The sequence below is a fragment of the Nansenia antarctica genome, assembly GCF_963989245.1.
Source record: "Nansenia antarctica genome assembly, chromosome: 3".
Taxonomy (NCBI): domain Eukaryota; kingdom Metazoa; phylum Chordata; class Actinopteri; order Argentiniformes; family Microstomatidae; genus Nansenia; species Nansenia antarctica.
Window position 1 is genome coordinate 43,473,451 of NC_137688.1, and position 27,566 is coordinate 43,501,016.

Consider the following 27,566-nt stretch of genomic DNA (forward strand, 5'->3'; position numbering starts at 1 on the left):
ACTTTGAGTTTATAGCTTTGATTTTCACCTCTTTAACTCTTCCTGGATCAACACTGACCCCTACATAATCATATGGGGGTTTTCTGAAATATTCTGATATTTATATATAATTTGCCAATCAAAGGCATGAATTCTCCCTGGTCAGAATACTACATTTCCCAGGATGACACTGTTGGAATGTCAGCGGTAGAAGAGCATCACAGCGGCCTCAACCATCTCCTTTGATGCACTCAAGCCCACATGGGTGCCGTAGCCGTTCCAGTCCAAGGCTGTGCAGTCACCACACTGTCTAGGGGCTTGCTCTGGGAAATGGCCACCGCCACCAATACAGTACTGCATACAGACACACACAGACACACAGACACACACACACACACACACACACACACACACACACACACACACACACGAGGAATGAGAGAAACACATACACAGTGGGTATGAAGGAAATAAATGTGCATGTACATTCACTGGCCTTCGCAGGTGCGCACACCACACTTTATTCAAAGAATGTCTCTTATAGGGTTACATGTTGACTCACATGTTCATGGTGACAGCCAATAGGTTTGACTCCAGAGCAGATGGCCATGGCGGCCCGTTCGTGATTTATGGGTCTGAATGTGATGAAGCCAGCCACCATTTGTAGTCACAACTCTCACAGACATAATATTAAAAGGTGTATGATACATATTGTGCCCACTAGGGGTCACTAAAGCTACAAGATGCTCCTTTAGGTTAAATGTAGTTCTTTAAGAGCCTCATACTTGCACTAGCGGGTCCGTAAAGCAGACTGGTTGACTCCTCATTTCCATAGTCATAAACGATTGGGATGGTTGGTCCAACATTGTGTTCGCAGGACCCTGCTCCAAATCTCACTGGGTAACGCTAGTGAACAGGAATACACAGAGAAATCAATTAATCCTCCTTAAATGGTGTGTGTGTGTGTGTGTGTGTGTGTGTGTGTGTGTGTGTGTGTGTGTGTTATACAGGTGCTGGTCATATAATTAGAATTATCATAATTGTTTTTTTTTTTTTAAAAGATTTATTTCAGTAATTCCATTCAAAAAGTGAAACTTGTATAATGTATACATTCATTCCACATAGACTGATATATTTCAAGTGTTTATTGCTTTTAATTTTGATGATTATTACTGACAACTAATGAAAACCCCAAATTTAGTATCTCAGAAAATTAGAATATTGTGAAAAGGTTCAATATTGAAGACCTCTGGTGCCACACTCTAATCAGCTAATTAACTCAAAACACCTGCAAACGCCTTTAAATGGTCCCTCAGTCCAGTTCTGTAGGCTACCCAATCATGGGGAAGACTGCTGACCTGACAGTTGTCCAAAAGACGGGAGCATGCCTATGTTCCCCGGGTCCTATGTTCCCCGGGTTCTATGTTCCCCGGTTCCCCACTTCTGAAAAAGGGTTCTATGTTCCCCGCTTCCGAAAAAGGGTTCTATGTTCCCCGCTTCCGAAAAAGGGTCCTATGTTCCCCGCCTGCCGTTGTGTCAAGCGACCCCATGTGTCGTTATGTGGTACTGCATGAGAGTTTGACTCTTTTTTTATTTTATTTTTTTGGGTCTTAAGATGACTTGGAAATAATGAAGAACACAATGAATGTCATAGTATTGTCTCAGCATTTTATATAACTCCCTAGATAGATCATTTTCGAGATGGAATTGAAAATCTTATATTCCTAAAAGAACACCAGTGATATATATATATATATATATACACATTATTAAATATTTTTTCTATATTTTTGTCAAACGAAATCAAATAAATACAGTAGAGATATCAATCCAAAATATAAGCTTTTATTGCAACAAACTAATTAAACTATGTTTGTGCATACATAATAACAATAATAACAATAACAATAATAATTAAATTAGGCCAATAACAATAATAATAACTAACTTGCGTCACCGGGGTAGAGGGAGAAGAACCGCGGTGTTCACGATGGTCTATAGTCCGTAGATGGTGCTCTGTAAGCGGCCGTCATGACAGAGCGTCACCGGGGTAGAGAGAGAAGAACCAGGGCAGAGAGAGGAGAACCGTGGTCTTTAGTCCGGAAAAAGAACCAGAGAGTCCTTTTTAGACTGCTGAAATCTCGATCAAATTCAACACCTATGATCGGATTCATATTATAGCTCACCGGTGTAGAGAGGAGAACCAGGAAATTTCTCGAAATATTTCTAAGTCCACGATTTTTCGTGAAATTAACACCCCGACCACACCTGTTCGCTCGACCATAAGGTCCCATTCATAATTTTTGCGATTTAGTTAAGCATTTCCCACTTTTGCTTAACGGATTACTGTAATAAAACGGAAAGTCGTAGAAACTCACAAATGAGGGCAAAAGGTCGGCCCTACGATTCTCTTTAATTGTGTAATTAATTTAGTATTTTAAAAAGTTATTAAACATCAAAACCCGGGTCCCCCCCCCCCCCGAGTGTTTTCTCGAAAAATCTCAAAAATCAACGAAAACCGTTAAGGATTTCCCAAAATCATTTCATAAGCATTATGAATTCATAACTCAGTAACGGTATAACCTACAGACTCCATTTAAAGATTAGTATGTTGTCCTTATGATTTTGATCACTTTACTCGTGGACTATTACCATCGAAATCGAAGTTAAAAATAGTTATTGATTTAAGAAAGGCGTGGTCCCCCCCCCTGCTGTGCGGTTTTGAGCGACATTGAAAAATATGCTTTTCGTATTATATCTCGTTAACGGTACATGACTATGACTCCATTCAAAGTTCAGTTTGTTTAGCATGCTATTGTGATCATGGAGAAATTTAGTTTGGAATTATAACCCATTGTGACCCTGAGATATTCGTCCATAAGCGACGGGTCCCCCCCCCCTGATGAGCGTTTTACGAGGTAAATATGCTTTTCGTATTCTATCTCGTTAACGGTACATGACTGAGACTCCATTCAATTTTTAGAGTGTTCAGCATGCTATTGTGATCATGGAGATCATGGAGAAAGCCTGATTAGTCACTTTTACAACGAGGTATGACTTGTAAGGTTCATGCATTTGTGGAATGAGCAACACAGCTAAACGTGTGGGTAGCGGCCCAACATTTGCAATTGTATGCATGGATTAAATAAATATTTTTTCTATATTTTGGTCAAACGGAATCAAATAAATACAGTAGAGATATCAATCCAAAATATAGGCTTTTATTGCAACCAACAACAACAACAAAAACTATGTTTGTGCAAACATGGTGTTTGTTTCCAAGACCAAGCATCAAAATGCCAGGGCGGCGTCAGGCACAGCAACAAACAGCAACAAACATAATAACAATAACAATATTTAGGCCAATAACAATAACAATAACATAATAATAACAATAGCAATAATAATAATAATAATAACAAGGGGAGCACCAGGGGAGCCCCCCCCCCCAATGTCGTTGTTTGGTACCTGTACTATATCAATGACAATAAAGACCATTCATTCATTCATATTATCAATAGCATACCCCTTTTATAATTAGCATACTGAATTTCATTCTCAGATTTGATATAAAGACTATCAGAGTTGGGTCATTTGTGAAGACAACCCCAACCCAACTCAACCCAACCTGGTGAAGACAGGAACCACAGGCAACCGGTGAAAATCACAGGCATATGGGCTACCATGTCAGGTAAAATAGTCTTACTGAAAGACCTTGTATAAAAAATATTGATGGGAATCTATAGCCTACCTTAATAACTTGATGTCTTTTATTTTCAGAGAATCCACAGCTCCTGTTTGAAGGGACCGTGTTCCTGCCACTCCACAGAGAAGATCCCCTGACAGGCTGTGAAGAGTACAAGGAGGGAGCAAAGCTTCTCTTCCCACCCTCAGCCATCACTGACACCCTCCTGTTCCTACATCATAAATGTTTTTGGGAACCACGCCAACTTGTTGGGATAGGTATGAATTCAACTGCCACCAATTGGCAATACTGTGAAATTGTTGATAAAAGAGTAGTCCACAACATCAGGAACACATGCTACCTGAAGAATAGGTTTCTCCACTCTCATATGGAGTAACTCTCCCATGTCACACTGTGATGGTGGTCATTGTAGTCTGTCTGGGATGGAGGATGTCAGTGTAGTCTCTTTCAGAAGGACAGTTTAGTCTCTCTGTGGTGGAGGGGAATGTTGGGGGAGTTGTTACACAACACATTCTTGTTTATTTATGTATTTGTATTTTAAATAGGGACATAACAGGCGCACCCCTGCGCTATCAGAACGAGCTACCCCAATGTCACGTCGGAATTCGACGTTTGGATGCAAATGTCACGTCGGAATTCGACGTTTGGATGCGATCTCACGTCAGAATTCGACGTTTGTTAAAGTCAAAATATAATTTATCTTCCACACATTTATTTCGATTTTTTCAAATCCGCCATATGATACAGACAACTCAAGGCACTCTTGAAGAACCCAAGCCCTCCAAAATAGAAGACCTTATCAATAAGGAGGTTCAAAGTTCTAAATGTATTTCTCAAGTTTATTTATCTCTGCTTGAATGCTTGTCTACAAGTACAGATGCTACGAGGTGTAAATGGGAAAAGGATTTAGACATGGATATAAGTAAAGAGGACGTGTCTTTCTTTTGTCTTAAAGTTCATAAATGTTCTTACAATATGAGGCACAAACTCCTTCTTTTTAACATTTTGCATAGAACTTATTATACACCTGCAAAACTTTATAAAAGGAATAATGAAATGTCCTTTTTGTGCTGGCGCTGCAAAAAACAGAAAGGGGAGTTTTACCATATGTTTTGGTCATGTAATTTGTTGTTAACATTTTGGAACTTTGTAATTGACACGATAGCATTATGTTTAAATATTCACATTGCAAAATCATCTCGCTTGTGTCTTTTAGGCACAATCAATATGGATCCTTGGAATGAATTTCAAAAAATATATATATTGATCTTGCTTTGATTGCTGCAAAGAAGTGTATTGCAATCCATTGGAAATCCGATTACTCTCCTACAATATCACATTGGTTAAATGAAATCTCTAGCTACATTCCATTAGATAAAATATACTATAATATAAGAGTCAGGACTTTGTAAAAATATGGCAACCACATATAGATTTTATGGCAAGAAGGGCAGCTTCAGGTACTATTGTTTGATGGACAGTGTTTCTTGTAGGGATGCACGGTGATGTGAATTGCTGTTAATATCATAGCGCATCCCTAATGAATGTATTATTGTGTGTGTGTGTGTGTGTGTATGTAGGCATGTGTGTTTTGTCTTATTATTATTATCTTTTTGTTGTGTTGTCGTTGGGCGTTGCCGCACAATGGTGGGTGGGGGGGGGGGAGGGGGTGGATACATGGGGGGGGGGGGGGAAACAAGAAAAAATGTGTTCAATTATATTGTAAAAATGTTTGAATCTTTGGAAACATAATAAAAAAAAAAAATATATAAATTGATATAGAGTTAGTAGATTTGTGACAGCCCCCCAGTGTGTCTGAATTGGAGTCCTAGTATACTGTACTTCCAAATGGTTTAGCATGGGGGGTCAGGTTCAGTACTAGATTTGGGCCGAGGTCCAATAGTGTCCTACCTACAAAAGGTTTTGTACATATAATCATTTTGTTCATATAATAATGTTGTACACATAAACATTTTGTTCCTATGTATAATAGTTCCTGCAATTTCCTGTAAATGTCTTTATCAATGAGTAAATGTCTATCAATTAGTAATCCACAGTATGATTATGTATTTGTGTATGTTGTTTTAAAAATATATATAATAATAAAAAAAATAGTATAATTATGTATTGGTGTATGTTTAAAAAAAAAAAAAAAAAAAAAAAACTCTCATGCAGTACTACATAACGACACCTGGGGTCGCTTGACACAACGGCAGGCGGGGAACATACGGAAGCGGGGAACATAGAACCCTTTTTCGGAAGCGGGGAACATAGAACCCTTTTTCGGAAGCGGGGAACATAGAACCCTTTTTTTTTTTTTTGCTAAGAAATCAGGGAACATAGGACCCGGGGAACATAGGATGTCCCAAGATGGCGTCGCGCTTAGTCGCGAGGCTCGGGGTGGCTTCCACGCTGGTGTTTTTTTGTGCTTTTAAGAATATTTGTATGTACATTTTTATTTTAATACTTATAGGGAACAGTTGTGTAAATAGTACCTACAGCAGGCTCGACTTATTAGAAATCGGCACGCAAAACGACAAGACAGTTACAGCGGAGTTTCTAAAGCAACACAGGATTTTTAACGAGATAGCCCGTGGACCGGGCGAACCTTGGTTCTCAGTCCCCTCCCTGAGGCGGAAGCGACGGAGGCGAGATCGTAAGCAACCCCGAGGCTGCAGGGGAGGCCTGTTAGCAAGGCTAAGGAGAAGCCCAAACAAGCCAGCTATTCCAAGCATTTTCCTCTCAAATGTCAGATCCCTGACAAATAAGATGGATGAACTGAGACTACAGGTGGCAAAAAACAGCATCGTAGGGGATAGCTGTGTGATTATTCTGACCGAAACCTGGCTAAATGACAACATTGTGGACGCTAACGTTAGCTTAGAGGGCCGAACGCTTCATCGCGCTGACCGCACGGAGCTTAGCGGTAAGTCAAGAGGAGGTGGGATCATAATATCGACGAAGGACAGCTGGTGCTTAAACACGAAAACTGTAAGTAGCCACTGCTCACCAGACCTAGAATACTTGACTGTTAAATGCCGACCCACATACCTGCCTAGGGAGTTTAACGCGGTGCTAATTACATGTGTGTATATTGCACCTAGCTCAGACAGCAAAGTAGCATTGGCGCGACTATACGACGTCATTAGTAGCCAACAAAGTACTGATCCACAGGCTATCCACATCATAGCGGGGGACTTTAATCATGTCGACCTGAAGGCAGTACTACCCAAGTTCTACCAGCATGTAAAATGTGCAACGAGGGGAGAAAAAACACTGGATAAGGTATACACCAACATCAAACGTGCTTACAAGGTTAGTCCGCTAGCTCATCTAGGCATGTCTGACCATGTGTCAATCCTCCTGATTCCTGCATACACCACAATGGGGAAAAGTGCTCCCACCACCACTAAGACTGTCAGAACCTGGCCAGAAGGGTCCGCTCCACTGCAGATCTGCCTAAATGACACCCTATGGCAGGAATATGAGCATGAGGACCTGGAACAGTACACGTCGTCGGTTCTGAACCACATAGTGAACTGCACCAACTCAGTCACCGTGGACAAACGGGTCCGGGTCTACCCCAACACGAAGCCATGGATGACTGGGAAGGTCCAAAAACTGTTAAATGAGAGGGACAACGCCTTCTTCGCAGGGAAGCGCACACCGCTGTACAGCTCCACCAGGGCCAACCTAAAGCGCGGCATCAAAGCGGCCAAGGCAGAGCACAGAGAGAAGATTGAGGAATGCCTCCTGAGCAACGACTCCAGGCGGATGTGGCAGGGGGTTCAGCAGATGACAAACTTCAGAGCCAACAGGCTCACAGCCGCAGAGGACGACCCCCTGCTGGCGGGAAAGCTGAACACCTTCTACGCCCGGTTCGACGAGGGGCGAACGGAGGTAACCACAACACAGACACCACTCTCTCCAGCTCTCAGCAGCCTCACCCTCACAGAGCACGAGGTGAGACGCGTACTGAAGGCGGTGGACCCCAGGAAAGCCTCGGGGCCGGATGGCGTCCTGGGACGGGTGCTGAGAGACTGCGCCGACCAGCTGGCCGGGGTCTTCACCAACATCTTTAACCAGTCCCTGTCCCAGGCCACCGTCCCACCCTGCCTGAAAACCTCAACTATCATCCCAGTCCCGAAGAAAAGCACGGTGAGCTGCCTAAACGACTACCGCCCGGTGGCACTCACACCAATCATCATGAAGTGCTTCGAGAAACTAGTCCGGGCCCACATACTCACACGCCTCCCGCCCAACCTGGATCCATACCAGTTCGCCTACAGAGCCCACAGGTCCACAGAGGACGCCATAGCGACGACTCTCCACGCCACTCTATCCCACCTGGAGAGGGGAAACAGCTACGCGAGACTGCTCTTCGTGGACTTCAGCTCCGCCTTTAACACCATCCTTCCAGACAGGCTAGTGACCAAACTACTAGACCTGGGTCTATCACACTCTATATGTGCGTGGATCAAGGACTTCCTGACCAACCGCCCCCAGAGGGTGCGGGTGGGCCCCCACACCTCCACAGCCCTCAGCCTCAGCACTGGGTCACCCCAGGGCTGCGTGCTAAGCCCCATCCTCTACAACCTCTACACCCACGACTTCACCCCCATCCACCCCAGCAACTACATCGTTAAGTTTGCAGACGACACCACCGTGGTGGGATGTATCTCGGGGGGGGGACGAGGCGGCGTACAGGGATGAGGTAGAGCAATTGAGCAAGCTGTGCAAGGTAAACAACCTGCTGCTAAACAAGTCAAAGACCCAGGAACTCATCGTAGACTACAGGAGGAAAAAGTCCGAGATCCTGCCCCTGCTCATCGACGGAGAGAGCGTAGAGATGGTCTCAAACCTCCGTTTCCTGGGACACATCATACGGGATGACCTGGCCTGGAAGGACAACACTAAAGGCACCATCAAGAGGGCACAACAGCGGCTATACACCCTGAGATGCCTCAAGAAACAACACAGCAAGCAGGAGATGCTGGTGGCCTTCTACCACGGCGCAGTGGAGAGCATCCTCACCTTCGGCATCTCCAACTGGTACCACAGCTGCACGGCAGCGGAGAGAAACGATCTACAGAGAGTCGTGAGAACAGCACAGGGGATCACCGGCGCCACCCTCCCCTCTCTGGAGAAGCTGTACGAAACACGCTGTCTCAGGAGGGCCTCCAAGATCTCCAAGGACCCGACCCACCCTGGGCACGAACACTTTGTCAAGCTGCCCTCGAACAGGAGGTACAGGACCCCGGCCGCTAAGACAAACAGACTGAAGAACTGCTTCTACCACAGGGCCGTCAAGGCCCTGAACACAGAAAAGGCCTAAGTTCTGGGCCCAGGACAAGTCCGGACGGATTGTAATGGCAGCTAGTGCTGAGGCACAAACATGTACATTTTCAAGCCTGCAAACTGTGACACTTTTAAAAAATGTGAAAAAATACTTTCTTGTGCAATATGACAACCCTAGTTGACTATCTGTGCAGTATAGTACAGTGGATTGTGTACATAGCCTCTATTGATGTAAACCAGCTCTTTATCTTCTTGTGATTTTATGCATCTATGCTTTTTCCAAAATGTGTTTCTTTTTCCTTTCTTAAACACCAGGGGAGCCTCCCCTCCTAAATTTCGTTGTTTGGTACCTGTACTGTAACAATGACAAATAAAGTCTATCTATCTATCTATCTATCTATCTATCTATCTATCTAAAAGACGACCATTGACACCTTGCACAAGGAGGGCAAGACACAAAAGGTCATTGCTAAAGAGGCTGGCTGTTCACAGAGCTCTGTGTCCAAGCAAATTAATAGAGAGGTGAAGGGAAGGAAAAGATGTGGTAGAAAACAGTGTACAAGCAATAGGGATAACCGCACCCTGGAGAGGATTGTGAAACAAAGCCGATTCAAAAATGTGGGGGAGATTCACAAAGAGTGGACTGCAGCTGGAGTCAGTGCTTCAAGAACCACCACACGTTTTTTAAAAACGGAACAGGTGCGTGAGACAAGATGGCCGCAGCGTGATATCCTCTCTCGCAAGCCCCGAAAAATAATGATTAAAACTCGGAAATAGTAGACCAAACAAGAATGTGAAATAATAGCCTAACAAGGAATGAATCTACGCTCTGGAGAAACAACAAAACCTGACAATCTACTGCTTAAAAAGAATAAACACAGAGCGAACGCCGAATCCACCATGAACAAAGAGGAGATGCAGAAATTATTTACAGATTGATTGATTGATTGAAAACTTTATTAGAAGATTTGCAGAAGTAGGTACATGAAAGTACATATTACATACAAGGTCAACTAACAGGATAAAAACCCAAGAAAGCCACTGGCTTATTTCAATTGGGGTCCTTGATTCTCAATTCATCGTTACATGTAAGACAGACAAAAAAGCTAGTACTATCTACAAGATAATACAGACAAATAACTATTACTATCTACAAGATAAACACACATCCATCATGGGAAGAACAATACAACAAAACATAAGGTATGTACAGCGGGTAGGACAGGTGGGGACATACACCACAGGTGGGGGCGGGGGACAAAACACAAAGTATGTACAGTGGGTAGTTCGGGTCTTTTAATCTGATTTTTGATTTAGAGGGTCCAGTTACGGATTGCAGCCTCCTGTAAATGTTTTTTGAGAGTGGTTTTGAAGGTGGGCAGTGTTTTGCACTCCTTTAAGATTATAGGAAGGGCGTTCCACATTTTTACTGCATAGTTTGCAAACGAGTTTAACCCCTTGTTTGTGGTGCAACGCGGTTGAACGTGGTTCGTGGAGCTTCCTCTGGTGTTGTATGTGTGGACGTTGTTCACTTTTTGGAAGTATGTTGACAGGTACTTGGGTGTCTTTGTGGTGTAGCGTATCTTGAAGACCAGGCCCAGTGCAAGCTGCTGCACTCTGTCAACTACTCGTAGCCAATCAAGGCTCAAAAAATGAGCAGCGGTTAGATGTGTCCTAGGGTTGAGGCCTAGCAGAAGCCTAACCAGTTTATTTTGGGCTGTCTGGAGTCTTGTTTTATGGGCCTTTGTGGTTCTATAGTACCATGATGTTACGGCATAGTCGAAGTGACATTGAATGAGAGCTCCTGTTAGGGTCCTCAGTGTGTTTTTACTGACAAGTGAGGATATCCTGTACAAGAATCTAGTTCTATGGTTCACTTTTTTGATCTTTTTTGATCTTTTTTTTTTTTGATCTTTTTTTTGATCTTTTTTGATCCAGATCTGAAAGAATCATTGTCTAAAGAGATCCAGGAGTTCAGAGACGACTCCAAAACCTTTCAACAACGCACGGAAAAAGACATTAAAACAATTATGGACCAAACAGCAGATCTGCGTGAGGACGTGGAGAAAACAGGAAAACGTGTGGATTGTTTGGAGACACGGGTGAGCTACCTGGATGATGCCGAGGCAGCAGCCCAGAAGCAGCTGAAGCAGACAAAGGATCGAATTGATGAGCTTTCAGATCAGGTGGATTATTTAGAAAATAAATCCAGACAGAACAATATGTGTATATATAATGTCAAGGAAACAAACGGAGCTAGCAATATGATAGAGTTTCTAAAAAAGCTAATTGCAGAGACTCTGGAGGTGCCAGGTGATATCAATTTAATCAGAGCGCACCGCATGGGCAACCAACAAGCACACTCCACTCGACCGATTATTGCAGTCTTCTTAGACTTTGATACAAAGAAAAGGGTGCTTAAAGCAGCCTGGGATAAGAAGCAAGTGCTGCTTGACGGCGAGCGCATTTTTTGGGATCATGACTATACATATAAAACAAGAAAACAGAGAGCCCTCTACAAACCAATCCGGGAGTACCTGAGAAATCAAAGGAGCATCAAGACGCACATCCTTGCGCCGGCTAAACTGAAAGTTTTCAACCTGGATGGAACATTTACAACCTACTCAAACCCAACAGAGGCAGCCACAGACCTGGAGAAGAGAGGATTGTTCAAAGCAGGAGTATATGGAAAGGACAAACACTCAGCTGGAGTCAGGCCACTCAGGCCTGGAGAAGCCATGAGAAGAAGATTGGATCATAAACAGACATTAAACCAAGGTACCAAGACTTTCAAACACTAACATTCTAGTTGCTGTGAACACTATAGGCTATTGCTTCGTATTAATTAGGTATTTAATTTAAATTTAAGGTATATTTATTTTTCTCGTTACTTTTCTTTTTCTTTAAATCGTTTATTTTATTTAAATTACTTTGCCTTTTTGTTTTGCTTTTTGTTTTCCCCGAACGTGTGTGTGTGTGTGTGTGTGTGTGTGTGTGTGTGTGTGTGTGTGTGTGCTCGCGCGCGCGGGTGCATGTGTGGGGGGGTAACTGTGCGCCTGGGGATATGTATGAATGAGGGTGGGATGGGAGGAAGTGGGTGGGCAGCTGGTGTGGGAGGGATGGGGTGTAAAAGTTGTCTTCGTCCTATTGTGATGATACATGTTATTATGATTACCATTACATTATTATTGTGTGTGTGTGTGTGTGTGAGTGCGTGTGCATGTGCGTGTGCATGTTGAGTTGGGGTGCGCGTGCGTGGGGGTATCTGTATGTTTGAGGGTATTTTGGTGTCTGGGGCGTGTATGATTTTGTTTGTGAGGGTGGGATGGGGAGGAAGGCGAGGTGGTTACCTTATTGGGAGGGATGGAGGTGTAAAAGCTGTCTTTGTGCTATTGTGGTGATAAATGCTATTATGATTTTTTGGGGGGGGTTTTGTAAAAACGGAAAGTTTATTCTAAAACTTGATGCAGCAGGATTACAGGAGTAGAGATGAGGCTTGTAATATATAACACCCCCCCCCCCCCCCCCCTTCTATTATTTTGACTGTGCCCATACTTTTTTGTTAAATGAAACCTTAAATTACTAATATGAATTGGAGCTATTTTGAATAATTAAGAGAAAATAAGTAGGGGAGAGACTATGTTACGTTGATGCCAATGGAAAGTTTGTTGAGTAACTATATTTTGGCGGCCGACACAGACCGCCCCAAGGACCACTTTGGCTCCTCCAATAAAGGTCACTGATAATTACTACCTGGTTTAAGGTGGTACAATTGGACCTGTCAATGTTTTCTTTCTTTTCTCTTTTTCTTCTCTTTTTCTTCTTTTTACTTTTCTTTTCTTCTTGTTCCTGTTCCTGTTCCTCTTCCCCTCTTTCTCCTTTCCCTACTGTCCTTCCTCCTCCTACTGTTTTCCTAGTCCCGATAATATGCCTACTCCATGAAATACTCGTAATGTTAGTTTAAAATGAAGCCCTTAAACGGAGATATGAAAAAGTTGAAAATAATATCATTAAATGTTAATGGCTTGAATAACATAATTAAGAGGAAAAAGATTATCCTCCAGCTGAGGAGAGCTGGAGGAGATGTCCTCTTTTTACAAGAAACCCATTTAAAGAAAAAAGAACATGACAAATTGAGTAGGGGACAAATTTACTCCAGTTCATATGGAACACAGAAGAGGGGTGTTGCTATAATTATACAACCACACATACCATTTAAAGAAGAACAACATATATACGACAAAGAGGGCAGGTTTGTTTTAGTAATTGGTAAAATAGAGTCAATTACTGTCTCATTCTTAAATGTATTATCCACCGGAATTAGGCCCAGAATTCATGTCAGAAATAATCTAAATGTTAATGACAAAATGTAAAGGAATCACCCTAATGGGAGGAGATATGAATCTTACAATAAATTCTAGGCTAGATTCCTCAAATAATAAACCACACAGAGCTGATAAAACATCATCAATTTTAAGAAGTGCAATGTCAGAATTTGGATTAGTAGACATGGAGGATGCTAAATCCAACTAAAAAAACATTATACATATTATTCTGGACGATTTTCAACTTCCAATAGACTGGATTATTTCTTCATGTTTAAAAAAGACGTAGAGAGGCTGGAAACATGCACAATAGGCACAAGGGACTTATCAGATCATGCTACGCTATCTATAACTATACATTTGGATATAAAGCAAGGAGAAAAAATATGGAGATTAAACAATGCACTTCTTCAAGATAAGATCTTTGTTGAAAAAATCAATAAAGCCATAAAAGAATATGTAGAGATAAATGGAGATACTAATCCAACTATTATATGGGAGGGCCTTAAAGCGGTACTACGAGGACAGATAATAGCATATTGTGCATTTAAAGGTGCACTTCCCCCATTAGCAATCAGCTTTCTGTTCTTCCATAAGTGTCAGTACATTACAATGAAGGTGGTTTTCCTGACCTCAATCTTCCCTGGGCTTCCCAAAAAAATAATATGTTGTTTTTTTAAACTACACAAATTATGTCATAAAGATGTCAAAATCGTCATATGACATCATTTGTCCAGATTTTAAATGTTACTTTTAATTAACTTTTTTGGAAGCCCAGGGAAGATTGAGGGCAGAAAACCCACCTTCATTGTAATGTACTGACACTTAGGGAAGGACAGAAAGCTGATTGCTAATGGAGGAAGTGCCCCTTTAGTGCAGCTAAAAAATGGTCTCAGAAAGCCACCATCCCAGGCCACCTAAACAGAAGGACTGAAATTATGTCAAGAGGGGGGTCCAGGCAGGGCAGATTGTCAGCTTAGTCTAGAGGCAGGGGTGGAGAGTATGACAAAAGTCCTCTGTGCCCTGTGGTTACTGCATAATTGTACACCAACATCACTGTTGTACAAGAACTGTACATAATGTGCAGGCAATATACCACATTACATTTGATTTTAATCACCATCATGCAACACATATTAGAGTACAAAGAATTGGGGTACATTATTCTATCAAATATTTTTCTGGAATAAATGTACATACTTTGTCCATGGCTTCCTGGATTGCCATCACTTTTTTGCCGATCACACCTCCTCTCTTTTTAAAGAGATGCAAAAGCCTGTAGGTGTGCATGTCAAGCTCGGACAGGAACTTAGATTGGAGAGGCATTGTAGTGATGAATGGGTGAATGAGAGGCCGTTGTAAAGCACTTTGGATAAAGGCGCTGTATAAGTGCAGTCCAGTTACCACTTAGGAGGCCTTGTTGTTGGTCTATCTAGTCCAACCAGGGTTTTTACTTTTATCGTCAAGGTCCAGTTTACCCTTTTCTAGACACAGCCGAGTCCATCAATTTAATTTCCTAATGAAATAATTTATTCATTTCGTAATCGTTTTTTTTCAAAGCTAACATTTTATTTCATCGGTGAATCGGTATTGTTTCATAGTCCGGGTCTCCTTTTTTATGCGTTAGCCGCTTGGAACTCTGGGAAGTGGCCAATTTTCTGTACAGCCTCCTCAGCCCAGTGGGCCTCCAGCGCAGCGACCGCTTCATCCACCTGGTAGCGCAGCGCCTCAGGAGACGCCAGCAGGCGCAGCAGATCACGGTTGTCCATCTCCAGCAGCATGCCCGTGACCTTGGGGGCGATGCTGGGGTGCATGCTGAGGATGGATGGGAAGAGACGCTCACCTGGAGGGAGGGGGGAGTAAATATCAGTAACAGTAACTGTTGTAACGTTATAGGTTACCTGATCGATCAAGAGATTGATTAATATGTTACATGATTGATTGACAGTTAAAAGAGTTATTATTTATCGTTAAGGTAGTTAAAAAAAAGAAGTACATTTCTGTTGTATTAGTAAAGAATGGGTTTCAGAACTGCAGTTTCCAAAATGCCTTGCAGCAAGACGTCTCACAGAAGTTGACAGTTTGTTGTTTTTGAGAAATGCGAATTGTACCGTCCAGAATATGAAAGTGAATATCTAACAGCTTGTTTTATTGAATTGAAAGTGATCACAAGTGCATGTCAGCAGATTTGTATATAAAGAACCTTTCGCTTGATAACACCAGTCCTAGCCATCATTTCAGGAGGTAGAAATTCTACAGTAACTGTAACAGCTAATGGGTATCCATAGAAACAAACAAATAGACTCACCTATCATCTGCTTCTGGTCCTCATGGGGAACTGTAGCCAGTATGGAGGCAGTCAGTGTCTTCTGGTCCTGGTCCTGGACATGGACAGCAGGCTGCTGCACGGGGACTTGTAGCTGGGGAGCCGTGTGCTGCTGGCGGTCGTGTACACCAGCTGTGGACTTGTTCTGGGGCACAGCGTGCAGCCGTGCCATAGCTGGATCACCATCTGCAACGGCAGGGTGCTTTCTCAAGGCCTGGGTAGCTGAGAGGGGAAGATAAGCATAACCAAAGGGATATTTATGGCAAATGTTTGGATAGTGCTCTTGTCTCTATGTCAGGGGTCCCCACACCTTCTGAAACATCCCATTCAAGCACCTTTCAAGGACTTTCAAGACTCGATTCCCTCAAATTCAAGGACCCAACACGGCATAGTTTGAGACGGAGCTAGTTGACGAGCTGAGTAAAACATTTTTGAATATATATTATTTATTTTTTAGCGAGAGAGAGAGGGGAATTCAAGCACTTTCAATGGCCCATGTCTATTTTCAAAAAACTTTTAAGACCTTGATTTATTTTTCTCAAACTCACAAACTTTCAAGGGTTTCAAGGACCCGTGGGAACCTTGCTATGCGCAGGGATGCTTCACTAAATAAACTGACCTATGTGCTGAGACGTCATCCTACGGGGCACCTGGGAAGGTGTGGCGGGGGTCATAGCATCGAAGGTCTGAGGCCCGGTAGCCCATGGAGACGTGGTGGTGTCGTCGGGCGTGTTCTGGAAGTGCTGAGGTTTCGCCTCAGGTTCGAGGGTAGCCAGGTGATGAGTGGGTCTCAGCTGAGCTGAGGAGTATTGGGCGGTTCCACAGTCCTGGGTCTGTGGAATGTGAGAAGCCATGAAGAGTCCAGGTGGGGGAGCAACCTGGTAGGGTAGGTTAGGTAGGAAGTCTGGGTCGGGAACGGCGCAGACGCTGGCCATCCTCTGTGGCATGTTCCGGTTGGTTCTGAGAGCCTGGCGCTCCTCCTTGCGCTGGGCCAGGGCCACGTACAGGGGCTTGGTGGCCACGATGCGGCCGTTCATCTCGGTCACGGCCTTGGTGGCCGCCTCGGGGGAGGAGAAGCACACGAAGCCGAATCCCTTGCTGCGTCCTTCCTCCGTCATCATCACCTTCGCGCTGGTGATGGTTCCGAAGCGGGAGAACTCTTTGTGCAGTTGGTCGTCGTCCAAGCGGTCGTGCAAGTTCTTCACGTACAGGTTGACACCCTGCTGGTAGAGAGAGAGCATGTTTAGTGAGATGTTTTTATACCTCAAATACATCAAGAATGTTTACCGAGACTATCAGCTTCTTTTTCTTATACACATAATAATGTTAGCTGTAGCTATCTCACCCAGTGACTAACACTGACAGATATTGACAGCTGTCAATCTAGAGGGGGAGTGGTTGTGTTACCGCCCATTAGCTGGCTGTGTGAAGGTGTGAAAAACAACCAACTCTTTAAACAGCTTTTTCTCTGGATTGTGATTGTATGACACATCATTCGAAAGCGTACAATCTGTAGTTTAAGCACATGTAAAAAAAACTACTGAAAAATGACTTTGCCTACTGGTTGCTTAGACTACTTTTCACCAGCAGCTGTCACATGTTTTCCTTCATAAACACACACCTGGTATGTGGTCCTGTGGCCCTGGTTCAGTTGCTCAAACTGGCTCTTCAGGACAGCCTGGTGCTCTCCTCTCTTCTGGGCCCGGCCCACGTAGACCCGCCTCCCGTTTATCTCCTGGCCGTTCATCTCCTCGACGGCCCTCTTGGCGTTCTCGTGCCTCTCGAAGTTGACGAATCCAAAACCCACGGATCTACCAGCGCCATCAGTCATAACCCGGACGCTCAGGGCCGGTCCGAATCTCTCAAACCTCTCCTTCAGGCGTCGGTCGTCCATATCCTCCCCAAAGTTCTTGACGTACACGTTAGTGAACTCTCGCTCTTTGCGAGACTTCCAGTGTCCGACAAACACTTTTTGGTCGTTCAACAACGTGCCGTCGAGTCTCTCGATAGCTCTCTCTGCGGCCTCCTGGGTGTTATACTGGACGAAGCCGAAGCGTTTAGAGAAGCCGTTCTCGTCAGACGCTACCTTGCAGGAAAGGATGTCCCCGAACTCGGAGAACGTGTCGTAGAGGTCCTTGCTGTCGAAAGCCTTCGCTAAATTCTTGATGAAGATGTTGCCGACTCCACTGTTCCTTCTAGAGGGGTCACGCTGACACCACATGATGCGCATGGGTCTCCCGTTGACGTCGTCGAAGTTCATGGTGTCCAAGGCGCGCTCGGCGTCAGCTCGCTGTTGGAAGTTGACGAAAGCGTACCCGAGAGACCGGCGTGTCCTCATGTCCCTGCACACTCTTATAGAGGTGATCGGTCCAGAAGGGCTGAATTTCTCAAATAGCATTCCTTCAGTGGTGTCCATGTGGAGATCTCCTACATACAAGGAGGCCGTCGGTTGAATAGGCGCACTAGGATTCATTGTCTGGTGACTTTCGGATAGCGAGAGTTGGAGAAAAACTGTGAGAAGAACGAATAACTAATCTATCTATCTAGCTCTTCACAGAGGAATGGCAGGTAAATCAACGGCATGTGTACTGCAGCTGGATTCTAGAACCCTATTGTTATGTCATCACATTGTTAGACAAACATGTTTTTTATTGTGTCATGAACATGAACGCTTTGGGATTAAATTGCATAATAAAATCATGTTTGTCTATTATAAAATTGTCTTACTATATTCTTATGAAAGATTAATGATAGCAAAACATGATTTTATTTCATGCAACCGATGTCCATGATTCATTGAGGTAGATGCAACACCTTTTTCAGTGGTATAATATTGTACATATAACTGATCCAATATTGATCTGATCTTTGATCAATATTGGATCAGTTAGTATGCACAATATTATACAACAGTACCCATACTACTAAATTCACATTTTGCCAAATTCTGAATGAATTGACCATTTCAAGGAATGTTTGGTTACTGGGCAACACCTGGCTGCTACTGAACTTCCTGTGAGTCAGCTGATACTGGGTTAGTACTTTGTTAGCTAACAGGAAGTTCGTCTGGATGCCTAGTAACCGAACATGCCTTGACATGGTCAATATAGTACATTACAGGTAGTTCTGTTCTGTTAGTTCTAATTGGAAAAGAGACATTAAAACTGATATTACAGTACATTTTTAAGAAAAAATCTTTATTTGGCATGCATAAGTGCACTTGACTCAAACACATGTAATGGGCAACTGGAAACAGTTAAGTTTACTGAATGGTTTAAAACTTTACATAGTACAGTAGTACAATTACAAAAATGTTATTTGTGCAAAAAAAAATCAACAATGAACTGGTTAGGTTGGAGCTGCTGGCACAGTGTGGCAAAAGAATGTACACACTAACACTGGAAACAGTTAAGTTTACTGAATGGTTCACTAAATAAACAAAATCTCGATCCCCGTAACACCAGTAGAACTGACATGAACATTGTCTGTGCATTGGGACGGCTTAAAAACTTTACATGAGATCGACAATTAACTGGTTAGGTTGGAGCTGCTGGCAGACACCTTCGTGTCTGAACGTTCAGGGAGGAGTACATTGCAAAAAAAATAAAAAATAAAAAATAATAATAATAAGAGGTTACTGACCTCACATCTCACTCAAAAAGTTTGAGTTTCAAGGCTTGTGCCTTCTTTGACAGTGTACTGCCATCCAGCTGCATTAGGATTTTCTGTACAACTTCAAAAGTGTACCTCAGTTCTGCAGGGTAGCCCAGATTTAAATTATAGATTAGACCAAACAGCATGGCTGTTGCGAAGGGCACGCTTGGGAGGTCTCGCAGTACAGCCTGCCCTTCGAGGACGATCCCGATGTCCCCTTCACTTGGGTCGTCGCTCTTTATATTGAAGATCCCCACTGTGGTCGCCTCGATCCCATCCTGGATGGTGGCTTCGTCTGCAGTCTGGAGAAAAAGATTGTCAAGTTACATTACTTGGAATATGAACGTTGGTTTGGAAAAATGTTGTGCATGAATGCGTTCAAAAGAGATTTTTTTTCTTCCAAGAATGTTGAACTGAACACAGCCATTTGAATCTGGTGAACGTGAACTAGTTCATTTTGGGGGGCTGTGAACCTGTAGTTCATATTTAGGAAGATAAATCAATGAGAATTAAAAGTAGGCTAGCCTAACTCGACTACAAAACAATGCTAGATTCAGATTCTTCGCCTTGAGGCTCGTTATAGGCTACTATCAGTGTTTCACACGATTAAGGCTGTCGCGCGAGCATCAGGAGCAAGTGAGAGAAGTGTCAAGTAATGTTTGGATTAGGTTTAGGCTTAGGGCTGGTAATCATGTGGGGTTAACAGGCTCTGCATCGATGGGAACTAGCCTCTACCCATTATGTTGCTATAAATGACACTGCATTACTGCATCTTATGCATAAAAGGAAATTATTGACATTGGTTTAGTGGTAAAACAAAACTTTTTAAATCACTGTCTATGATTCTATAATAGACTGTAGCAATAGCTTGTGGTACACATATAAAAAGGGACTTTTTGGGACTGAACTTAGTTCAAAATAGTGAATTATGAACTTGAACACTTTAGTTGGACTTACATCATACTCCCTCACCAGACAATCTGGCTTCTCGTTGAGGTACACACAGAGACCCTTGAGGATGGACTCCCTTCCAAAGTCAATGTCATCATTCTGGAAAGAGAGTTACCGGTATTTCATTTGTCATAACAACCGACAAGGGGTGTTAGATCACTGCAATGCTCAAAGGAAAATTACAACTTTTGGGGAGGTTAGCCTATTTACCACCTTCCCCATTGTGAGACAAGAACATGTGGCATTTTCTTCTCTGTGCATTCTGTATGAACATTTTGGAAATCCAAAGAATTACCCTAGCTTAGCTGCAAGAACTAAACTGAATGGGCCCCGCTAGCATTGTTGCAGCATTGCTAGTGGAGCCCATTCAATTTAGTTCTTACAGCTAAACTTGGGTAATTCTTTGGATTTCCAAAATGTTCATACAGAATGCACAGAAGAAAATTGTATATGTTCTTGTCGCACAATGGGGAAGGTGGGGAAGGTGGCAAATAGGCTAGACTGAAAAAGGTGTTTTTCCTTTAAGAAAAGACAAACACAACAAAAACAGAAAATGCTTGAACAACAAATACAACACTTGGAAGACAAATTAAAAAATACAAATGAAATAATAGTAAAAAATGAATTAAAAAAGAAGTATAAGGAGTTGGATAACATTCGTACAGAGGAAGTGGAGAAATTAATGACATACACCAAACAGAAATATTACGATGGAGGACCTAAGTCTTTAAAACTCCTAGCATATCGACTTAAGACACAGACTAAAAAAGCACACATTTCGAAATTGAAGACTGTAGAAGGCTCTGGAACAATAACGGAAAAGGATAAAATAGCTGAAGAATTTGTAAAATATTATGAGAACCTCTATAAAAACACAGAAAATATTGACCTGGGACTAATGAAAGATTTCTTACATAAGTTAAACTTAAAGCAGGTAACAAGATCAAAAAATGAACAGCTCATTAAGGACATCACCGTAAATGAAATACAACAACAAATAAATAACCTTAAAATTGGGAAAACACCAGGTGATGATGGATATACTAATGAATTTTATAAAACGTTTAAAAAACAATTGATACCACTACTTTTACAAGCATATAAGTATGTATTACAAACGGGAAATTGGGCGCTACTTGGAATTCATCTATAATAACGGACGGTTATACATAAAGAAGGTAAGGACGCTACTGAATGTTCATCTTACAGGCCAATATCGCTACTGAATACGGACCATAAAATAGTAACAGCTATTATTGCCAATAGGTTAAAGGACATCGTGCCAGATATAATAGACAGCGACCAATGTGGTTTTATACCAGGTAGGCTGCTGTCAGATAATATAAGGAGGACGTTAAATATAATGCACTATGCACAAAACAATGGTGCAAACCTTCTACTCTTGACACTGGATGCAGAAAATGCATTTGACAGAGTGCTATGGCCATTCATGTTTGAAATTGTAAGAAGCTTTGGATTTCATGAGAATTTTAATAAATGGATTCAAGGAATGTATAAAAATCCAGTGTCAAGAGTAAAAGTAAATGGCACAATATCCAGAAGATTTCCAATCTATAAAGGTACAAGACAAGGAGACCCACTCTCAGCAGTTATATTTGCTATATGCATGGAAGGACTAGCAGAAAGTATAAGGAAAAATAATACCATCAAAGGCATAACGATAAAAGAGGAACAGCATAAACTGGCATTATATGCAGATGACGTGGTTGTTTATTTAACATCACCAGCCCAATCCTTACCAAGCCTAATGGAAGCAATTACAGAATATAGTAAACACTCTGGTTATAAACTAAATGAAAGTAAGTGTGAAGTATTAACAATTGGAGAACAGATAGATTCGGAAATTAAGGAAAAATATAAGTTGAAATGGGATGCAAAGAAAATCAAATATTTAGGAATCTACCTCACCGGAGATATAACAACATTATACACTGACAACTATCAAGCCCTTGAAAATAAAATACGAGAAGATCTTAATAGATGGAAGATAACACCTGAATCCTTAATGAGTAGAGTAGAAAGCGTCAAAATGATGATCCTTCCACAGTTTCTGTTTTTATTTCAAACATTACCAGTTCCCATTCCACATGGTAGCTTCAAAAAATGGAATACAATGCTCTCAAATTTCATTTGGAACTACAAAAGTAAACGGAAAAAACTTAGTATACTAACTCAAACCAGAGAAAAAGGAGGGTTTAATTTCCCTGATCTAATGACCTATTTCCATGCAACTCAAATAGATACAATAATGAAATGGATGAATAACTCGGTTCAAACCAAATGGAAAGACATAGAAAAACAAGTAATATCAATATCAATAGGAACACTACCTTTTCTGAGTCTAAAGGATATTCAAAAATATAGTGGGAATAACAGATGCATAGAAAATACCCTCATAAATTGGAAAACTGTATACAAATGTATAAATGTGATGACAAATGTATTTATTTGAGAGAGAGAGCCAGTGATCCAGACTTTTTACCTAATAAAACAGACAAAATATTAGAAGAATGGGCTAGGAAGGGACTACAGGTGTACTCACAGATGGTTACAAAAGACATGATAGACTCATTTGAAACCTTAGTTAATACATTTAATATAAGTAATAGCCATTTCTTTAAGTACTTACAAATTAGAAGCTACCTTATAACACAGCAGAGGAGACAGGAACAAAGATCACATATACTAATGGAATATCTGAGCAAAAATAGAAACAGTGAAAAAACAAAAATCTCAAAACTTTACAAAATCATGCAAGAAATCAAGACACAAGAAGATAACACTAAAGAAAAATGGGAAAACGAATTAGCAATAACAATTACGGATGACGATTCGAAAGAAGCATGCAAAAGAATATTTAAGACAACACAATCAAAATTCTGGAAAGAATTTGCTTGGAAAATAAATATGAAGATCTTCCTAACACCGAAAATGTTGTCAAAATATAGGCCAACAGGCAATGCAGAATGCTGGAGGAAATGTACGGAACGAGAAGCCAATCACACACACATTTTCTATACATGCCCTAAATTGAAAAGGTTTTGGGAGGCAGTTCAAGTAAAATTAAAAAATACATTTACCTTACAAAATCCTATACATCCAGTCAATATTATTCTCGGCCTTATTCCATTAGATATACACAGGGAGGGAGATAAATATTTGTACACCATATTACGTATCGCGGCTTTAAAGCAAATCACACGTAAATGGTTGGACTTAAACCCACCATCTATTAATAATTGGAAAACAACTGTTGAAGAGATCAAAGAAATGGAAAGAATTACTTGTAAAATGGGAAACCGTGAAGAGCAATTCACTATGAACTGGAGTAAATGGACCGAATAAATGAGTAGGAAGGTTGCTGCTGAGTGGTCCAAAGTTATGTTCAAAGTTATGTTCTCTGATGAAAGTACATTTTGCATTTCCTTTGGAAATCAAGGTCCCAGAGTCTGGAGGAAGAGAGAAGAGGCACAGAATCCACGTTGCTTGAAGTCCAGTGTAAAGTTTCCACCGTCAGTGATGATTTGGGGTGCCATGTCATCTGCTGGTGTTGGTCCACTGTGTTTTCTGAGGTCCAGGGTCAACGCAGTCGTCTACCAGGAAGTTTTAGAGCACTTCATGCTTCCTGCTGCTGACCAACTTTATGGAGATGCAGATTTCATTTTCCAACAGGACTTGGCACCTGCACACAGTGCCAAAGCTACCAGTACCTGGTTTAAGGACCATGGTATCCCTGTTCTTAATTGGCCAGCAAACTCGCCTGACCTTAGCCCCATAGAAAATCTATGGAGTATTGTGAAGAGGAAGATGCGATGCGCCAGACCCAACAATGCAGAAGAGCTGAAGGCCACTATCAGAGCAACCTGGGCTCTCATAACACCTGAGCAGTGCCACAGACTGATGGACTCCATGCCACGCCGCATTGCTGCAGTAATTCAGGCAAAAGGAGCCCCAACTAAGTATTGAGTGCTGTACATGCTCATACTTTCCATGTTCATACTTTTCAGTTGGCCAACATTTTTAAAAAAACTTGTTTTGTATTGGTCTTAAGTAATATTCTAATTTTCTGAGATACTGAATTTGGGGTTTTCATTAGTTGTCAGTAATAATCATCAAAATTAAAAGCAATAAACACTTGAAATATATCAGTCTGTGTGGAATGAATGTATACAAGTTTCACTTTTTGAATGGAATTACTGAAATAAATCAACTTTTTGATGATATTCTAATTATATGACCAGCACCTGTATACCTTGAACAGTCCAAAGAGGTTTCCTCCACTCTGGGTGAGGAAGCGGCTGGCAGTGTGGTAGCGCAGGATGGATTCTAGGTTCCAGCGTTCCATTGGTGAGTTGTTTGGAACGTGCCACACAGACATGTCCTCTGCCATGATGTCATAATACCCAGGATTCTGAGGGGGAAAACAGGAAGTAATTCAGAGAAGAAGCGAGTTCTAAAACAATATGAACCATGTAGGAAGAGAGAAAGAGAAGAGAAATCAGACCTTGATGGTCTTTTAATGGCACACACGGCAGTTTTACACTCTGATCACACACATGCAAGTTTTTAGGTGAACACACACACAAACACAAGCACATGCACTATCTTCGGCGGGTCGCCAGGTGGAAATTGTCCTCTGCCTTTGTAACCCATCCGGGGTGCCATTCCTCCACTGGCAGCCAGGGGCAGCGGTCGCCCTTTTAGCGCGGCTTGAACCGACGCCCGGCGCCCTGGGGACCAAGTAGCGTTCTTCACCGTCGTGGTCAGGGACGGGTGTTCACTTTGGCATGTCTTTCCATGTGGGGTGAAGGAGACCCCTAGTGGACATGGGGGGAACATGCCAACCCCAAGCCACATATATGTGCCACGGCAACCAGGCTTTCACCCTTTTTGGACTCCCATCCAGGTTACTAACCAGGCCCAGCCCTGCTTAGCTTCTGAGATCTGACGAGATCAGGCTTGACAAGGTGGTTCGGCCGCACAACCACATTGGCAGATGCGTCTTTGTATAATGGTAGAAAAGACTAAATGCATTGTTGGGTGGCTGAAGTGTCACAAGTGAAGCTACGACTTCTACCTTGAAGTCGGCAGAGGTTGGCGCCCTCTGGTGTTCCGAAGGTGGCTCTGTTGGCCCAGTTCCCGTCCCCGTCAGGCAGGTTGGGGTTGTCACCCTGCTGGCTGGACCAAAGGTCACCCGTCGTGCACTTCCCATACAGGTTGTTCTCGTGCACGCTCGCCACAAGTGTCCAGCCGCCGCCTAGGGTGGTCATGTCACAGAACGTCTGGTAGACCACCCCGCTGGCCGTGGTCAGGTAGTACAACCCGTCTGGACAATTGTGGAGAAATATAAATTACTTTTTAGAAATAAGACTTTTGTATGGGGCCCTTTGTAAAGTTGATTAATCCTTTTTGTTATTACAGCGATCCACTCCCCATCCCCAGATAAAGACTGTATTTATTAATCTGTTTAAAAACAATGTCCTCTTTTCTAATAGATTTAGAATGTATTATTATACATTTTTTAACAAAAACATTATTATGTAAAAAGATATCTATTTAATTAAGATCTTAAATCTGGATTACACATAAATATTTAGCTTGCAGAAAAAAAACATTAAATCTTACATGTGTAAATATGAAATTAAATATTTAATTTCAATCTAAATCTCTTTGCCAAATGTATTATATCTGAGAAAAGATATACAAATGAACCTGTTGTTTATATAGGCTTGTCTGATCACTCAACCAGAACATAGCCATTTCCCCTGAGGTGGTGGGGTGAATTAGCACATAATATCAGATATAATAAATATGCCAAAGTGTTAATCTCAGATTGAATCCACATTTAAGTATATACGTTTTAAACAAGATACAATTGGGAGGACATATATATTAATATTTAATTTTAATTAGATATAGCTATTGCTGAATATTTATTTTGGAATACATCTAGATATAATTTAAATGTTTTTGTTCAATATTTAATTATAAAAAGATTATAATTAATTGTTAAAAACGTTCTCTGCTTCATCTGAGGTTTAACTATTTAATGTATAAAGCTTTAGAAATGATGTAACTTAAGTCACTTACCCGTGTTGATATCATGTTTGTCCTTTAATTCTTTGCAGCTCCTGGCAGCAGCTAGGTTATTTACCCTGGACTGCAGATTCTCAGAGTCAACATTCACGTCCACCTTCAAATAGCCTGGGTCAGGATGATCATGCTCATAGCCTTAAGAGACAAAGTGACTGTTACATTAAACTGCATTTATGAAGAAATACAGTTGCAATGTTGCCTTCAGTGGGGTCAGTTAGGGTTTTCAAATCTGACCAGTGGAGGCAGAAATTGTAATGTATGGAATGGAGTGAGGAATGGAATCAATACCATCCCATTCCTCATTCAATACAATGCATTATAAGGAAACAGTCCTCTGATTTCTACCTCCATCAGCCTCCCCTGAATAATAACATTGACATTAATAGAACATGGTAAGTAAGTATTACTGCATCATTATATTGTAGAAATATAGTTTCATCCCTGAGAAATTTGACATGGTCTGGACAATTGGTCCACAAGTCGGCATCCGATTTAATGTTCAGACATTTCCTTCGAAAAATGTAAACACATATTCAGCGTTGTTGAAAATCAATGACACATTGCTAGTCATCTGACACAGCTTGTTTTGTGAACCTGCTAACAATGTAAAGTAGTGTAAATGCCAAAAATGTCAATGTAAAATGTAAATCTAAAATGTAAATGTAAATGTAAAATGTAAATGTAACTACAGAAACCACTTCAGACTCATCTGAGACTGTAAGGTTTGGGGAAGCGATATTATTGTGGAGCGACCCTTTGGCGCCCTCTGGTGTTTATGTATGCATTTTTGTCTGTCCTAATTACTGATTTGTACCTGGTGTGTTTTGTTTGGCTGTGGCTATTTATATCCCTCTGTTTCCCCTCTGGTTGTCGGTTGTTCACTATATGTTGCGTTCGTTATGTGTATACGGGTCTTCGTAGCCTTATCGTTCCTCGCCTGTTTAGGAAATAAGTATCGTTGACTTTTGTAAGTACATTGCTCTGCCTTGTTCCATTGACAGCGTTTTTTGTGGGAGACTAAAACCACCTCCCCTTTTGTTTTGTTGTTTTGTTCCTATTATTATTTAAACGTTTGTCGGAGACTTGATTTCTCCTCTTTTGTTTATTCGCTTACTGTGCGGTTATTATTTACCCCCGTTTACTCAAAATAAAGAGTACCTTTATTATTGAATTATACTCCTGCTTCCGTCTACTCTGTTCTACTCTGCAT

General features: G+C 41.8%; 1 protein-coding gene and 1 pseudogene across 2 annotated transcripts; both read right to left on the reverse strand.

Annotated features, from left to right (window-relative positions):
• Positions 1-180: 180 nt before the first annotated feature.
• On the reverse strand, positions 181-27,566 carry LOC308154115 (intelectin-like; annotated as a pseudogene). The gene is made up of 7 exons: positions 27,560-27,566; positions 26,351-26,491; positions 25,338-25,586; positions 24,513-24,671; positions 765-885; positions 542-645; positions 181-333 (listed from the first exon to the last, which is right to left on the reverse strand). The product of its transcript is annotated as an intelectin-like (transcript).
• LOC308153127 (polyadenylate-binding protein 1A-like) lies at positions 16,240-18,107 on the reverse strand (the record flags this gene model as incomplete). Its single annotated transcript, XM_080526221.1, has 3 exons — positions 16,240-16,428; positions 16,513-16,854; positions 17,256-18,107. The coding sequence occupies 3 exons, from the start codon at positions 18,105-18,107 to the stop codon at positions 16,240-16,242; spliced, it is 1,383 nt and encodes a 460-aa protein (XP_080382347.1).